Here is a 16999-nt window from a genome sequence, read left to right on the forward strand (position 1 = left end):
GAATGGCTGTGCCCCTCCTGCCCCTGCAGGTCCGGCTCTTCTGTGCAGGGGTGTCTTGGAGCCGCTCTGCTCGCACCACTCTGTGTGACGTTGCGGAAGTCAGGTGCTCTGGCCGGGCCATGGCTGAGGATGTCCCGGGGCTGCGGTGGCTTACCGTAATGTGGGCCCTGGGAAGGGAGCAGCCCGCCTGCCCCCACTCTCCTACCCCCTTCTTTGGAGTAGAGGCCTTATATCCTGTTCCTCATGTTTTCATCTAGCCGTTTAGGTGCTAGAGGTGCGTGAACACACTCCTAGCAGATTGAGAGCAGATGCACACCGTGGGGCCTTTTACGACTCCACTTCCAAAATGATTCCTTTGTGGAAGTTTGTTCATACCTTGTGTCCTTGCTACTCCTAGAAAGTTGGAAAGCCATTCAGCACACGGGTTCGGTGGATTCACAGAGATTGCTCCAGGGACTGGACTCTAGAATAGCGTGCTGACAGGTGTCATTCTCAGTCCTGTAAATGCACACACACTAAGGCACCTTGGCAGCTCTCTCCTGGGGATTCAGCTCCTCTGTCCTGTGAGACCAGGTTTGTGCTGCACGGCTCAGGGGCGGAGCCAGGCTCCGCTTGTCTACTCGTCGTCGTTCCTCGCCCACACCTCATAGGGACCCAGGGGTTTTCAGTCGTCCGTTGAAAGGCTGGGAGTCCCCAGCTCGAAGCAAGTGTCTCTCTGTGAAGAAAACCATGCTTTCAGGAAGGGTGTGGTTATATACTTACTCCACATATTTGACTAGTCCATGTATCTGAAAGTCTCCGTAAATGTATAAAACGGGGCATGTGTGATTTTAATTTCCCTGTGATTCTTCTTTCACTGGGAAAGAGCTATCCATCGGCAGAACACTTTTGGTCTTTTCTTAGATATTTGACCACTGGCTTTGTGTGTGGAGAGGGTGTGTAAGCTTTTAATGGTTTCTTGGTTTTTTAAGGAATGATATGATTGTTTTTCAGCTAACACTCAGCATTCAGGTTAATTCGTGTCATCTGAACAGCAGTCCCGTGAGAGCGACGATGTGTTTATTACCCCTTTTACAGAAATGAGGCAGTGCAGGGGTGCAGAGGGGTCACCTGTCTGGGCGCCTAGGATCGTGAGCGGCAGCCTTGTGAGTCTGCCCGGCAGGCGGCTCTGGGGCCCATATGTGGCAGAAATGTTGGTTATCAGACAGTTAAATGACAACTTCTAAAAAGGAATTTTCTACATCAGGACTTGCAACAGAGCTTTGGGGGAACCCCCTTCATACGTCACTTTCCTTCCTTATTCTGTGCTTTCAGGGCGGGGTGACCTTAATTTCTCGGAGTCCCTTGGTTGGTCTTTGTATCGGGTCAGGGCTTGAGTCATACCTCCTCCATCGTGGTGATAAAAATGTCTCCAGATGTTGCCAAATGCCCCTGGGGGGTTATAGTCACCCCCAGTTAAGAACTCCTGCCTTGGATAATGTGTAATAAATGCTGGTGGAAGAAATCTGGCTGAGTGTTCAGTCTTTCCTATTGCACCAAGCACTGTTGACAGCCACAGAGTGACACGGGTGACATCCTCCCCCAGGATATCCTTCCTTACACGCCCCTGAGCGCCTCAGAGCTTGCGGAGGCCCTGTTGACCACGCGCTGCCGGTGCCCTCCATCCCTGGCTTGAGGCTTGGGTCTGGGAGCTTCTTGTCTTTCTTGGAAGGTTGTTATCAGAAACTGGACTCTTTGTCCTTAGGAACAAACACATATTTGAGATAAGCCACCTTAATTACAGAATGAGCACATGGGACATCTTCAGCTTCATAGAAAAGTTTTTGCCCAGATAACATGTTCCCCGCTGACTTTCATTAAGTAAAATCCTCGGAATGTCTTTTGGTGGGAAGTAAGCAGCCCGACCTTCGGTTGTGGTGTGGTTTGGTCTACGGATGTTGACAGGACTCTCACCTTTGACTCCTTTCCCTTTCTCTCCAGAAAGGACCGTAGTGTGAAATACCCCGAAGACCTTCCCATCACCCTTCCTAATCTGCTGAGGTTCATTTTGCATCACTCAGACCCTGCTTCCGTCCCCCAGAACTTAGCTAACCCTCCTACCAAAGAGTGTCTTCAGAGCGAGGCAGTCTTCCAGCAGGGGCACATCTCCCACTTGGAGAGAGAGATCCGGAAGCTGAGGGCGGAAATCAGCACCCTTCAGCGCGCGCAGGTGCAGGTGGAGGCCCAGCTGTCCAGCGCGCGCAGGGACGAGCACCGGCTGCTCCGGCAGCAGCAGACCCTGGAGAAGCAGCACAGCCTGCTCCAGCTGCATAGCCGGCAGCTGCAGGCCCTGTACGAGCAGAAGACCCGCGAGCTCGAGGGGGTGGCCCGTAAGCTCCAGGAGCTGGCCGACGCCTCGGAAGACCTCCTCACCGAGAACACGTGGCTCAAGATCCTGGTGGCAACCATGGAGCGGAAGCTGGAGGGCAAGGACGGAGCCGAAACCCTCCCTCCCCCACGGGAGGCCGGCTCTGACCACCCTGAGCCTCCGGGTCCCCCCCGGCTACCTGGCAGCACCCCTCCGCCTTCCAACAGCAGCTCCACGCTGGCGTCTGAAAGGAGCAAGGAGAACAGGACAGACTTTTAAAATGACGTGAAGAAATCAGAGGTGAAAACTGTACATTGGGAATATATTTATGCAAATTTTATTGAAATTTATTGTAAATAAAGATTTTCTCAGTGGTCTAGAAAATCAGGTTGAATGTCATTCAGCGTTTATTGAACAGGGATGACATCCCTTCCACTTATTGCACAAACTTGGTAGCTTGGAGACAGAAACAGTAACACAGTCCATTTGAACATTTGTCTGAAAAGTTAGTCTGTATTTTCGTGGCTCAGTGTCAAAGAGTTCCCTCCCCATTCCCCGACTGTTGCTTCTGTGATGACATGAGGGATGAAAGGTTGATTTCCTGACTGACCCATCAGGAGACCAGAACACAACAGTGGGGCTATTCAGAAAGAATTCAATGAGAGGTCATAACTTAACTAAGCCATGTGAGTGTGTGGTTCTGGCGTCTACGCTAAAAATAGTAGCTATTGATCAATAGGAACAGTGAGCACTATTATGTGGTTGTTCGCTGCCTCTCTGGGCACTCCCACTTGCCTCACAGAGACCCCCATCGGTGCGTGCCCCCCCACCCCACCCCCCCGCAGCCTGCAACCCTGATCCGGCCCTGTCACTGCAAAGATGTTGCCCCTGGCAACCGGGGCGGAGGTGGGATGAGGAACCCCCAGGAGTGAAACCCAGGAGAAAAGTGAAGGTTCATCATTTCAAAACCAGAATTTCACTGCCACCGGTTCAAACCTTAGGGCAAGTCTGACAGTCAAGCCATCACGTTCAGGGACAGCCTAGGGCTGGGGTTCCTCGGTTCCCCAGGTGAAGACAGCCTGGGTGTGTGCTGCTGGCTGCGGAAAGTAGAGGTAGAAAGCCTGGAAGTTCTGAGATGTGAGTGGAACGGATCAGACACCCCTACACCTTCCACGTTGGTCTCCAGGGTCCTTCACCAGAAAGCCAGCCTTCTCCCAGATCTTCCAGGGGGCGCCTTTGAGAGTGCTGGCCCCCTCCGGCCCAGGGGGCCTCTGAGGGTCTCCGGCCTCTCAGGCTTGGCCATCCCCGTTTTAGGGGCCAGGGACGTGTCTCCTGTGCTAAGGCCCAGCTGCCTTGCAGGGGCTCCTCAGTAGCCCCCTGGGGCGTCTCCTTCCTGCCTACAGCTCAGACGCTACCGAGCTACCCTTCTCCCATCCTGCAAGCTAACACTTCATGTTTGACCCCCAATTGAAGGGTATGCTGCTGAAACGAAGTGTTCCCTAAGCTCTCTCCTTGGGGTTCCGGAAAGCAGATTATGAGTTCCACATGCTTGTTAGAGACTTGAGTGAGGCCAGAGGACCTGCCATCAGCCCGACCAGTGCTCCGCAGCCAAGCCCACGCTGGCCTCCAGTTTATTACCAAGGATGCCTACACAAGCCATGTTTTAATCACGATAGTGGAGAATGTGCTTTACGGTGGTGGGATTAACAATCTCAGCAGGTTCACTGAAGTATACACAAGGGATACCTTGGAGATGCAGGTTGTGGGGGTGCTGGCCCCATCTTCATGGGAACCCCATCCTGAACCTGAAACTCTCCCCGCCGCGCCCTCCCCCGGGGCCCACTAAGGGCGGGCTGTCAGGCCGCCGTCCCAGGGGGCTCTCCTGGGTGCTCATGCACTTGGGGCTCTTGGAGCAGGGTTGGGAGACCCTCCTAGGTGGCCCGCTGGGGCAAGTGAAGTCCAGTACCCAGCAGATGGGTGATGCTCGGAGAAGAAAGGAGACTAATGCATGAAAAGGAGGAGGGGGGACCCTCAAGATTTCCTCCCCTGCCCCTTCAGTGCAGAAAGTATTAAATAGAACAACAAACAAAAAACACCATTTCCTCTTTGCTGGGCCAGCTGGGTTTCAGATAAAGGTAGCCACCACAGGCACTGGTGTTCCTACCAAACCTTATGACGAGTAATGCTGGGGGGGGGGGGGGGGGGGGACAGCAGTGGCGGGGGAGAGTGTTCAGCATGCTCAAGAAACTGCTCTGCCACCAGGCCGCCTGGCAGCCCTCGGGACGCGGGCCCCGGCTCGTCCTTCACCGGCTCTCAAGCAGCGGCGGCGGCTTCCTTGCAGTTAACTCCACTCTCAACAGGAACTGGTTATTTTGTGACCGAAGGGGTGGGGGGCGTGGTTCTTCCATCCATTGCTAACCAAGCACAGATCACCAAAGCACCCCAGCTGGTCAGCCACGAGACCTAAAACAGACATGTCCCGTCCTCTGCCCACACACATACACACGTATATATTAGAGGACCCGGCCAAGTGCAGTGTGGGCCTTCCATGTCTAAGACCCCGCCCCCCAGCCTTGAGTCAGCTTATCATGACTACAGTCTGTCCCATGTGCTCTACACGGGATTTTTAAAAATCAGCAAAAAAGGGCTTCAGCACATGCTTCCGGGGCCTATTTACAGTTCACAGGTTTGTGAGTTCACGCGTTACAGTAGTAGCTCCATCAAAAACAGGCTCAGCTCAACATTCAAGTAACAAAAGCGCTACGGGGTCGTGAGCCCCGGCAAGGTCAGGCCTGCCCACTGCCTGCAATGGGCAGTCCCACCAGGAGGCGTCCCGGCTAAGGACGGCCAAGGCCTCGGGAGCCAGTGCATGCGGTGATGAAGCCCAGCCAGGCCATGCCGGCAGGTGTCAAGCCTTCCCCAGCAGCACATCTGTGGTTCCGCTCCTCCCCATGCCTCTCAGCCGGCTGCAAACAGGCCTCGGGGCCTCTGCATCCCAGCTCAGCCGTGGACGTCTGGGCCGTGTGGGGTCAGCTTGGCCTTTCTCTCCCCGCACGGTCCCTTGGCGGAGTACTGCACCAGCAGGAAGGGCTCCTTGGTCTCGCCATCGCCCACGATGCTCTCCTCGTCTTCCGACTGGCTGATGTGCTGCAGGCGCAGGTAGCACCAGCATCCCAGGATCAAGGCCCCCAGGGCAGCGATGGCGATGAGGATGACGATGACCGTGACCACGCCCGTGGTGGGGCTGTGGTCCATAATAGACATGGTCAGCGCCTGGGGAGCTTCCGCAGGAGGAAGCTCGTGGGGCCGTCTGCTCAGCGAGGCTGGAACCCAGGCTGGACCCGAGAGCCCTGAAAGACAAAGCAGGGTGAGGCTCCACCGGGGACTCCACAGGGCCCTGACAGCTCCTAAGCTCGGGGCAGCCGGGGTGGGGGGACCTCTCCCACAGGGGCTCTTTTTAATCAGGTCTTAAGCCTGACCATCCTGCCCTCATCCTAGTGAAAAACACGCCGGATGGCTTTCGCTGTTTCTAGCACATGACGTCATGAGCATTCCCTTCGCTCCCAACAGCCCACTTCCACTTCCTACCCCTGACACCATCAGTGCTTCTGCTACCAGACAGAAGTCACCCTCGCTCAGCCAAGGAACCAGAGATGCAGGGAAGTGGGCCCATGACCTGCAACCTCACTGCAGTCCCCCTGGAAGCGGGAAGAGGGTCTGTACGAGAAGAATGTTCTGAGAGCCCAGCCCCACGAGGTGTTCAAGAACTGCCCAGGGACAAGAGGAGCCAGTACTCCGTGACAGCCAGACACGAGGGAATGGAAAGCAGGGAAATGACCTCAGTCCCTTGCTCCAAGGGGCGACATATGTAACCCAACCAAGTCTTCCGGAACACCTGGGAGAGGCTGCAGCAGATGACAGCCTTTGTCCACAAGAGAACTGTGACCCGCCTGGGCAGAGCCTTCAGCAGCCCAGTCCTGGAACGTGGAGGCACTCAGGACAGCCTGGGGGAGGGCAGGCGACAGCAGGGGCGGGCCCCAGACAGCAAACGGGTCAATACGCCAATGCCATGCCAGGAACACAGGGGCCGGGGTGCCAGGGCACTACGTTGGGCGGGGCAGGCGATACCCGGGGAGGTGAGGCCAATGCTGAGGCAGCAGGAAGAGCCAGCCCCTGGGGAGGAGCATTCCTGGCAGGGGAATGGCATCGGCGAAGGCTCTGAGGCAGGGGAGGGCCTGCGGGCAAGCGCAGGAGCTGAGGGCGGTGGGCAGCGGGAGCGTGTGCTGGACCGCCGCCTCCTGGCTGCTGCCTGCCTCAGACAAGCCTCTGCACCTCGCTGGGCCTCGGATTCCTCCTCTGTGGACGGGGCTGGTGAGGGGCACAGGGGAGTCAGCACTGGGAGGCCCAGCAGGCAGAAAAATCCCAGACCCTCTCGGGCGACTGAGGCTGCAGGTGCTGGAGCCAGCCGGCTCCCCTGTGTCCCAAGACCCTGCACTTTCTAACTTGGCCTCCTCGCCCTAAAGGAAGCAAATAAGAGTAGTGAGCACCCGAGCGTCTGAGGGTGGGGAAACGCGTGGGCCACCCTCAGCGCTCAGTAAGAGCTAGCTGTTGAACTCTGCAGAGATGGCCGTCAACACGGAGAGAGCTTTGGAAGGGAAGGCTTTCCCTTCAGACAGGATGGAACCTGCCGTCCTTGAGCAATAACAGCCATAATGAGAAGTGATTTTACCCACACCAAGGAGACTCTCTGCCTACCCAAGGCCAGGCATGCCTGAAGGTCCAAGGCAGCTCAGTCGACGGCCCTGGAGTCTGTCCAGGGCCCTCCGCCCGAGTACGGCCCTGCCAGCCGTGCCCACATGTGCATAGACGTCCTGGGCAGGAGGGGGGGGTGGTACCCCTGACGTCTACCCCGTTACCAGCTGCAGGCTCAGGCTGCGGCTGTCACTCCCACCAGGCTCTGTGGCCCACCTGTGTGGGTCCACTGTAGCCAACGCCCCTGTGGCCCAGAGGAAAAGCCTCAAGTCCTACGGGGCCCGACAGGCTGCGCCCACACCCCCTGCTTCTCCCCAGCCACACTGACCTCCAGGCCTTTAGCCAGACAGGTCTCTGTGCCCCAACGCTCTGCTCCCCTCCTCCGGTTCAGTGGGCCTCAGCTGGGGCCACTGTGCCTCCCAGGGGACATCTGGCAATGTCTGGAGACATTTTTGTTGTCACCACCGGCAGTGGAGGGTTTCCTGGGATGGAGTGGACAGAGACCAGGGGAGTGCTAACATCCCACGGTGCAGGGGACAGCCCCCACTAACAGAGATCCGGCCCCAAATATCAGCAGTGCGGAGGGTGAGAAACCCTGGCGGGCCCTGGTTAACTCCAGGTCAGGAAGGGACGCCTGCCAGGCCCCGCAGCCCAGGAGGGTCTCCTCATCCTGCACCTGCACCTGCACCTACTCCTGCCCTCCCTCCAGGGCGCTTGCTTCAGTGTGCAACCCTGGCTTCCACAGCATGGCCATCTGGTTGGCACCTGCCTCCCCCATCGGGCTGTGTGCTCCAGGAGTGGCCCTGCACACTGCTGGGCTGCCAAGTACACAGGCTATCCTGGCCTCCTCTCTGCCACCAGCAGGGCTGCCATCAGCTCCCACCACCCCTCTCAGCCTGTCCCCTCAGGCCTCCAGACAGGACAGGTACCCAGCACCACACCCCCCGCCCAACAGCGCCCCGGCTATGCCAGGTGAACCCCTCTTCCTGCTACAGAGGACGCCCACCTGCCTTGTCCCTCCCCCGGCCCCCTTGTGTCCGGCACCCGCTGGGGTGCTGCCCTCCTACCAGGCTCCTGGACAGGAAGGCAACGCAGTATCAGTTCAAAAGGGGAAGTATATGTGTGTTTGGGGGCAGGAAGCAGGAAATCAAACAATGGCGGCAAGACCTGAGGAGGGGGGACCCCTAAGGGCCAAACCTGCCAGGGAGCCTAGGAGGCACCTACCAGTTCAGGGGGAAGCCACATGGTCCTGGGACTGATGGGGAAACTGAGACAGAGGCAGCCCCAGCTCAGAGGGACCCTTTGAGAGGACTGGTGACCGCAAAACCCTATCTGCTGCCCCCGCCCCAGGCCAGGAGGACTCTCACCCCCAAGTGCACAGAGCCCGGTTGACCAGGCCATGGGCATGCCTGGCCTGTGCTTACTGGCGCCACCCTTCCCCTCAAGTGAGTTGTTTGTCCCTGCATTCACTCAGTGAATATTTCCTGAGAAATGATGGTTTAAAAAATCTGCTCACATCAAACCCTTCCTGGCATCAGCAGAGAAGCAAAACTCCCTGCCTCCCTGGATTTCTTCACACCCTCCCTGCCCTCCCACCTCAAACTTTCTGTTCCTTCTTCCTGGAATGTTCTTTTCCTGACTGTCCCATGACTGGCTCCTTCTTACCATTCAGGGCTTTCTCCGTGGGTGCCTCTGGGAGGGTACCTTCCCAGACCACCCTGGCTCCAGACGCCCCACCACCCCATACCTGCCATTGCCTTTCATTTTACCATTTCGATCCCCAGCCCTATTACCAGTGCACAGTAGGTGCTCGATAAATCCCCGCTGAGTGTTCCAAGCCCGGAGACAGTGATGAGTTAGAGGGGCCCCTGCCCTCATGGAGATCGTGGTCGGTGGCTCCCACCCGAGCCCACTCTCCAACCCAAAGCCACTCCCGGGACCCTCCGCATGGGTCCCCACACCTGTCCCAATAGACTCCAGGAAGCTGGCAGCCTGAGTGCAAGGGCAGGTGGATTCCCAAGAGGTCTGAGCCCATGAAGGGGCAGCTGTCTCCACGTGCTAGGAGGCAGGGAGGGTGGGGTGCCACCGGGAATCAGAGCCCGGGGGACATGTGAAGCATGACAGTGGCCGGCTGGTTCCCCCTGAACCCCCGTGGCCCAGGCTGGACCCTACCCACTTGCTTTGCCTCTCCCGACTTCCCTCATGCCCTTCCGAGCCAAGGTATCTCCTGCAAGTCAGCTGACCCCTCACCCTGATCCAGGCAAGCACACAGGGTAGGACAGGGATGCCACAGCTTGGGCTGGGTTGACACCCAGGATGGTGTGTGGGAAACCTGCACCCTCTCAGAACAATCATCAAAGTAGTTCAATACCCATTCCAAACACTTGCTTCATCCTCCCAACAACCCTGTGGCTAACACAGCTCACCAGTATCAGTCCCACTTTACAGAGAGTTTGAGTGCATTGCCCAAGACTGAAGAGCCAGGATGCTGGATGTACCCCCAGAAGTGGGGCCCAGGAGATCAAAGGAAGGGGTCTTCCAAGTGCAGAGGACGGGGGCCAGCCTGGTGGACAGAGCGGAGCCAAGAGCCTGGAAGCTCTGAGTGCTCCGCGGGGGGCGGGGGGGGGGGGCGACAGAACATACCTCCCCACCCCCAACCTCTGTAGCAGCTCCTGGAGAATTCCCTCAGTCAGGATGAAGGCTAGCACCTGAGGCCATCTGGATCCCCCAAAACATACAGGACCAATCCTCCACCCTCCTGCTCCGTGGACCCTCAATCCTGCCTCCCCGGGCCAAGGGTGGCCTGACCCTCGGATCTCACTCACAGCTCCTAGAAAAACAAGCTCTAAAGTCCAGGGTCACCAGGCTGCTGAAGCCCGCCCGAGGACAGGGCACTCACTACTGGGCAGAGTCAGGATGCAGGGGGAATATCTACTCTGTGCCAGATCCAAGCAGGCACTGGGACCCAAGGACACATGGCACAAGGCTCCTGCCCTCCAAAAACCAGGACCAAGAACAGCAAGGATGCAGATGGGAAAAAGCATTATGGGGCTGAGGCTGTCTGCAGCCATATAGCCAGTGTCATCTCGGCCTCCTATCGGCAACCCAATCACACCCCAACCTCCAGAAGAGGAAGCTCGCACTAGAAACCCCTAGGTTCCCTGGGGGCAGAAGAGGAAGCTGGTGCAGACCGAGCCCAGGGACTGCCCCAAGGTCAGTCTGGGTCTCCTGGGGCCCAGGCCTGTGACTGGTGCCCCCACCCTGTGAATCAGCCACTGGTCATTCTCACAGGGTCAGCCCACTTGGCCAAACAACTTTAGTAATAACAGCAGATGCCCAACGAAAGTTGCCAACGATTACTATGTGCCAGACGCGGAGAAGCTAAGCACTTCCACTTCACACAGATCCTCTCTACGCTCAGCCTCAAAACAACTGTAGTGTTGTTATTAAGCCCACTTTGCAGATAAAGAATCTGTGGCAAGTTAAGTCAATTGCCCAAGGTCACACAGCTCAAAGTAGCTGCACAGGGAGTCAAACCCAGGCAGCCTGGATTCTGAATCCCAGATTTCAACCCTGACACAAAAATGTCATATTCTTGGCCCCCACCTCCCCACTCTCCTGCCTCAGGCCCAGGGGTCAGGTAAACCCCAGTGCGGCCCCCGCCCGGGGAGGATGGGTGACAAGGGCTCGATGCTGGGGACACAGGGATGACAGGCGCCCCGGCAGCTACCGCGTGCTGAGCGCGGGCAACGTGCAGGCAACCGTGCCAGGCGAGCTCGACGCACCGTCTCATTTAACCCTGCCAGGCGACGCCGTCTCCCCCACTCCACCACGGAGCTGAGCGAGGCTAGAGGAACGAAGGGGCTCGGCCCCCTGGGCGACAGCTGGAGGGGGGCGACAACTGGAGAAGAAACTCCAGCCGGCCCGACTGGGGCGGGGGGGGGGAGGAACGGGGGACCACGATACCCAGTTATGCCCACGCCGCGCAGTCACCGCCGACGAAACTCGGCACCAAACGCTGCGGCCCGTCCTCAGTTTCCCCACCTGCGTAATGGGCGCCAGACGTCGCCAGGACCCGCGCTCCCACCCCTAACCCCCGAAGCCCTCCGGGCCACCCTGGGGGATGCTAGGACGCCCGCCTCCTCCGTTAATTTTAAATATCCCGAGGCGTCCCGAGGAAGCCAGCGGCCGGCCTGGGGCGCGGAACTGCGGGCCGCGGTGGCGGGCAGGCACTGGGGGACGGGGGGGAGGGCGCAGAGACCCGCTCCCCGCAAAGCGGCCGCCGCCCCCCGCCGCCTTCTTTGTCCCGTTCTCGCCGCAGCGCAGCGGACAAAGAACCCCCGCCCGCGGGCGCGGTCCCCCGGAACAGACCCTCCTCCCGAAGCCGCGCCCCCGCCTGGGCTGCCCCTCCCCCGCCGCAGAGACGCCCCCCCCAACCCCCTGGCCCACAGCTGAGCCGCCCCGCGCGCGCCCCCAGCCCACCAGGGGCCGCCCCTTCCCCTCCCGCGAACCCCCGCCCGGCCCGAGCGCCCGGCCCGCCCGGCTCTGCTCACCATTGCGCCGCCCGCAGCCCGGCCCGATCGTACCGCAGCAGCCCCGCGGGCCCGGCTCCGCCCGCCAGCCAGCCCGGTCCGGCCGCGGCGCACCGTCGGGACGCAGGAGCCCCGCTCTGCGGCGGGCGGGGCATCTCCGGCTCCGCCCCGGCCAGAGGTGTGGCCCGCTCGAAGCGGCCAATGGAAGCCCGCGCTGGGACGGCGGGGCGGGCCGGGGCGGGGTCACGTGCGCGCAGGGCCGGGGCGGCCCCGGCGGGGCGGGGGCTGCGCGCAGCCGGCAGCCCTGGGGGCGGGGGGCGGACTCGGCTTCGGCGCGCGCGGATTGGGCGCCGGTGGGTGCGGGGCGCCCGCCGCAGCCCTCCCTCCAACCCCGCGAGGTTGCCCTTATTCCCGCCCACTCACAGAGAAGGGCAACTGAGGCGCACCGCAGGTAAGAGTGTTGTCTGGGAACAGGGTGCCGGGGCACCCTGGGCCGGGGCTGGAGAGAGAGCGGGACATTGCAGTTGAATGTCCTAGTTTGGGGAAGGAGCAGGTCATTCAGTCGTTCGTTCATTCATTCATTCATCATTTGCGCTTCGGTTCACTCCACCCTGCGGAACACCCACCGGGTGCCTGGTTCGCCGGTGGCCGAGAGAACAGTCGCCAACAAGACCAACAAGGACCCTGCCCCCACGGAGCTCTCCTTCAGGTGCGGGCTGAGCTGCGGGGAATTTGCAGCTCTTTGGCCGCTTGTGATCATGGCTCTTTAACGTAATAACCCCGTGATTAGGCCCCCACCACGTGACACGCCCTGTACTCTTGGCTTAACATATTTTATCCACCCGACCCATTTTACAGATGAGGAACCCAAGGCTCCAGAGTGAAGTAGCACAGTCTCCTCGTGATGGAGGCAGAATTCCAGGCCAGGCCTTGTCTGCCTGGACACACCGAGGTGCCTGTTAGTGCGCTAATCCCCACTTGTGCACCCAAGAAGGCAGTCCAGCGAGATGAGCGCCCCCTTGTGGCCAGTTGGGGCCTACAGGAGGGGTGAGAGTAGGTCCTTCAAGGCGTCTGTGGCCCGAGTCCTCAGGACCCCCACAGCTTGGAAGGCAGGAGGGGTGCAGGTAGAGCCCCTCATCCCGGGAGCTGGAGCCTTTGTCTGCTGTAAATGTCTTTCCAAGCCTCAAGCAAAGCCTCTGGGAGCAGATGGAGGGCCCAGCTCACGAGGCCTGGTGGTCAGGCCCTGCTTACTCTACCCACGCCAGCATGGCCGGCCTCTCTCCTTCCTCACAGGCACCAAGCTGTTCCTTCCCCCACCCCCGCCCAGCCACCTGACCTTGGCCAGCGCTGTCGTTCTTCTGCAACATTCTTGCCCTTCATCTTCCAGATACCCACCCAAGAGCAGTCCCTGTCATTAGTCTCCCTCCCCGTGCATTGTGAGGGTGTGTGATTAACTTTTGGTGCGTCTCTCCCGCCAGGCCTTGCTCTGTTCTGTGCATTGCCACATCTGCAGAACAATACCTGACACACAGTAGATCCTGAATCCAGGGGTGGCGAGTGAGTGAGTGAATGATCACACTGTAGACCTCCAGGCCTGGCCCAGCCTCCACCCTAGCCAAGGGGGGCCAGGCACCAATGGTGAGCTGGAGGTTAAGCAGGAGTGGGGGACAGAGAAACAGAGTGAAGCCTGGCTCCAGGTCAGCTATTCTTGAGGCGAGATCAAGCATCTCAGAACAGCTCCAGCTCCTGGCTCTGCCCAGTGCTGCCTTCAAAGGCTCCCCTCCGGTCAGCCCCACCTAGGAGCCCAGAGCAAGGGGAAGCAGGTTTTTCCCACGGAGCCAGTTCCAGAGCTCTCTGCAGTCCCAGCGTTAAGTTGGCAGAGATGTCATTAGTGGTGAGGATGTGGGGGGGGCAGGCTCAGAACCCCAGAGCCAGGACTGGCAGATGACCAGAGAGGCAAGGACACTGTGAGGGGTGGCGGGGGGAGACTCTGGGGCAAAATGGTGAGGGGAATGCCGTGTGACATAGAAGTTGAGAGCCCGCTGGGGCTCGAATCCAGCCTTTTTTGCTGGGTAGCTGTGGAAAAGCAGCATAACTTCTCTGTCCTTGAGTATCATCTGAAGATGGGGGCAGGAGTAAGGTCGCCATCAGGGGGTGGTTGGGAGTCCCTCCAGTGCCTGCTGCAGAGGACGCAATCCTACCCGTTCACTATTAACAGGGTCAGTCAGGTGTGGGGTGAACTTGGGCTTCCCCATGTGGAATTTGGGCAACTCACTGCGCCTCTGGGACCACGGGTTTCTAGTCCCATGAAACCCACCTGTGGGATGCTGAGAGGTGGGGGGCTAGGAGTAGGCGACCTGGGACCAGACTTTATCTTGCCCAGAGTGAGTTGTTTCAATAACAACAAGAGTGATGTTATGATAATAGCAGCAAACAGCAAGCACCCCATATGCATAAGCACATTTTAATCCTGTTTTACAGATGGGGAAACTGAGGCACAGAAATCCCCTGGAGGTCTTGTTGAAATGCAGGTTCTGGCTCAGTAGGTCTGGGCCTGAGATTCTGCATTCCTCACAAGCTCCCAGGTGATGCTGATGGTTTGTGAACCACACTTGGAGCAGTGAGGGGCTAAGGCACTCACTAGAGGTCACCGAAAGTGGTGAGCTCTGAGCCCGGTTTCATCCCCATATGGTAGGCTGTAGAGTCCTACACTTAACTTCAGCTCTGCGTGCCTGGCCCCAGCTGTCTCCCCTACAGAGAAGAAGCAGGAAGTATAGCTCCCCTCCCCAAGCCCATTTCCTCTCTCAGGGCCCCTACCACCTCCCTCCGAGGTGACATCTGGCCCTTAGAACCTCCCAGCCCCGAGCATCCCAGGGGTCCTCCCTGCTGATGGCATGGAGCTTTTCAGATGTTCATTAGCCAGGAAGATAATTAAGGGCGAGGGATGAGTTCACCCTGGCTCCCTGGGGCTTGCCAGGGCCCAGCTGGGCCTGCCCCCTGGCAGTCTGGCCCTTTGCCTGCTTCCCTGGGGTGCTGGAGGGGCCGGAACAAGGGAGGGGCTTGCTGGGGAGTAGAGCTAGGGAGACTCCTCCAGCTGGGCCTCCCCGCCTAGCTACAGCTCTCAGGCCGAGCAGGCCTCTGCTCATGAGGCTTCCCCGTAAGGGTTCCAGGCCTAAAAACAAAATGAAAACTGCTTGGCCAGGGGGCAGTTTCCCAAAGGGTGAGGGGCGACCCACTGGCGAGTCCTGCAGGCTGAGGTTAGGGTGGGTCACAGAGAAGGCAGCCCCTAGCTCTGAATCACACAGCAATTCTTCTTCAAGGGGAGAGAGCTTCACTTACTGTTAGGCAGCATTAACATCCCTCCGGCGCCGCCTCAGCCACTGCTAGCCAGGAGAGAGCGGGCCTTGGGCTCCGAATCTCGCTCGTCTATACCCTTGAGCTAGAATTTCACAGCCTCTTGTTTTCTGCCTGTTTATGTTTACAGTCTCCTTCTATTTGTGGTACAGGTGTCGCTTTTCCATTTATGGTAGTGACATAGTCATTCCTTTTTAAATCAATCTATTTAGGAGGGAAAAAGTGAGTCACCTTGAAGCGGCATATAGTGGGAGTGACTGGAGGGGGCATGGGGACATGGAAGCATTGGGGACGGTGGCATACGGTTGGATGATGTGGGGAACCTCTTGGAGCTGAACCATTCACAGCTCAGGCACCCCACCATCCCCTGACTGCAGGGCCCAGCAGAGCCCTGGCTGGGAGACCGAGATATCCCCTAAGCTCCTGTATCCACAAGAAAACTCTTATCTGGGTGGTCATGGGTTGTGTAGGGCCTGGGTCAGCTCTGGTCCTCATTCCTGAGGTCTGTGGTGTCATTGTGGGGATCAGCATGCCTCACCTGAGGTGCTCCCCACACCCCTACACCACCCCTGGGCTGCCCTATGTTTCCATCTGTGGTATTCACCCTGCCCGCCCCCACACTTGACCGCTGGAGCCCGTTAATCACCCATTCACTAAATCATTCATCTATCCAATCTTTATTGGGCACCTACTATGTGCCGAGCCCTGGGCTGGGCGCTGGGGAGATAGCCATGAGCCAGACAGGCAGAACTCAGGTCGTGAACTTCAGGTACACAGAATTATGGGCACATCATGATCCGGATCATGGTGTATTCTCTTTGGTCCTTGCATGACCTGCTCTTATTAAAAATGTCCATGATTAAAATAACTCTAGTCATGTAATACACACCCCGTAGCCCATCGATCAAAAGCTAGGACCCTAACAATGGCCAACATCTAACCCCGAGGGACCCCCATCCCATCCCTGCCTTGAATCCTGTCTTCATGACTCCCTGCCTTCCTGTTTGGGCAGTTTTATCATACCTACATCCTACAAGTATTCAGGCACACCTTGGAGATATGGTTGGTTTTGTTCCAGACCAACGTAGTAAAGCAAATATCGCAATAAAGCAAGTCGGATGAATTTTTGTTGTTTCCCAGTGCATGTCAGAGTTATGTCCACACTATACTGAAGTCTATTAGGTGTGCAATAACATTATGTCTATAAAACAATGCACATGCCTTAATTAAAAAGAAATATTGCTAAAAAACGCTAGCTGGCTTCTGAGCTTTCAGTGAGTCATAATCCTTTTGCTGGTGGAGGGTCTTGCCTCGATGTTGACTGATCACGCAGCTGACTGATCGGGATGGTGGCTGCCAAAGATGAGGGTGGCTGTGGCAGTTTCGTAAAAATAAAACAATGAAATCTCCCACATGGATGGATTCTTCTTTCCCTGAATGATTTCTCTGTGGCATGGGATGCTCCTTGATCGCGTCTCACCCACAGTAGAACTTCCTTCCAAACTGGGGTCAACCCTCCAAACCCCATCGCTGCTTTATCCAGTAAGTTCATGTCATGTTCTCAGTCCTTTGTTGTCATTTCAACATCTGCATGGCATCTTCAGAAACCACTTTCTTTGCTCGTCCGTGAGAAGCAACTCCTCATCCCTTCAAGTTGTATCAGGAGATTGCAGCAATTCAAATAGAAAAATAATGAAAAAGTTTGAAATACTGCGAGAATTACCAAAATGTGACACAAGAAATGCCACCTGAGCAGAAAGAGTATATTCGTTTCCCGGGGCTGCTGGGATAAATGGCCACCAACTGGGTGGCTTTAACACAAGAGAAGTGTCTTCTCTTCCAGCCCTGGAGGCCAGAGGTCCGCATTCAAGGTGTTGGTGGAGCTGTGTTCCCTCCCAAGGCTCCAGGGAAGGATCTGTTCCCTGCCACTCCTGGCTGCTGGTGGCTGGCGGCCATCCTTGGCAACCCTTGGCTTGTGGATGCGTCACTCCAGTCTCTGCCACTGCTGTCACAT

The 16999-nt window shown here is 57.9% G+C and overlaps 2 protein-coding genes across 6 annotated transcripts in view; one reads left to right on the plus strand and one right to left on the minus strand.

Annotated features, from left to right (window-relative positions):
* TXNDC11 (thioredoxin domain containing 11) overlaps positions 1–2731 on the plus strand; it is a 59436-nt gene extending 56705 nt beyond the window's left edge. For all 4 annotated transcript variants that reach the window (XM_025855618.2, XM_025855617.2, XM_073899500.1 and 1 more), the window contains one exon: positions 1981–2731. In XM_025855618.2, coding sequence (XP_025711403.1) covers positions 1981–2626 — 646 coding nt within the window. In that variant the 3' untranslated portion in view covers positions 2627–2731. The remainder of the gene's footprint in view (positions 1–1980) is intronic.
* On the minus strand, positions 2662–11762 carry SNN (stannin). 2 transcript variants are annotated; one of them, XM_025855620.2, is made up of 2 exons: positions 11653–11762; positions 2662–5697 (listed from the first exon to the last, which is right to left on the minus strand). In XM_025855620.2, exon 2 carries the CDS (start codon positions 5609–5611, stop codon positions 5348–5350), a length of 264 nt encoding a protein of 87 aa, XP_025711405.1. In that variant the 5' UTR covers positions 5612–5697; positions 11653–11762; the 3' UTR covers positions 2662–5347. The 2 variants fall into 2 exon arrangements, with proteins under 2 accessions (XP_025711405.1, XP_073755610.1); XM_073899509.1 differs by lacking the exon at positions 11653–11762 and adding an exon at positions 7428–8342.
* Positions 11763–16999: the final 5237 nt, after the last annotated feature.

The sequence above is a fragment of the Callorhinus ursinus genome, unplaced genomic scaffold (assembly GCF_003265705.2).
Source record: "Callorhinus ursinus isolate GAN/ISIS: 27379988/994484 unplaced genomic scaffold, GSC_fseal_2.0 scaffold13, whole genome shotgun sequence".
Classification (NCBI taxonomy): domain Eukaryota; kingdom Metazoa; phylum Chordata; class Mammalia; order Carnivora; family Otariidae; genus Callorhinus; species Callorhinus ursinus.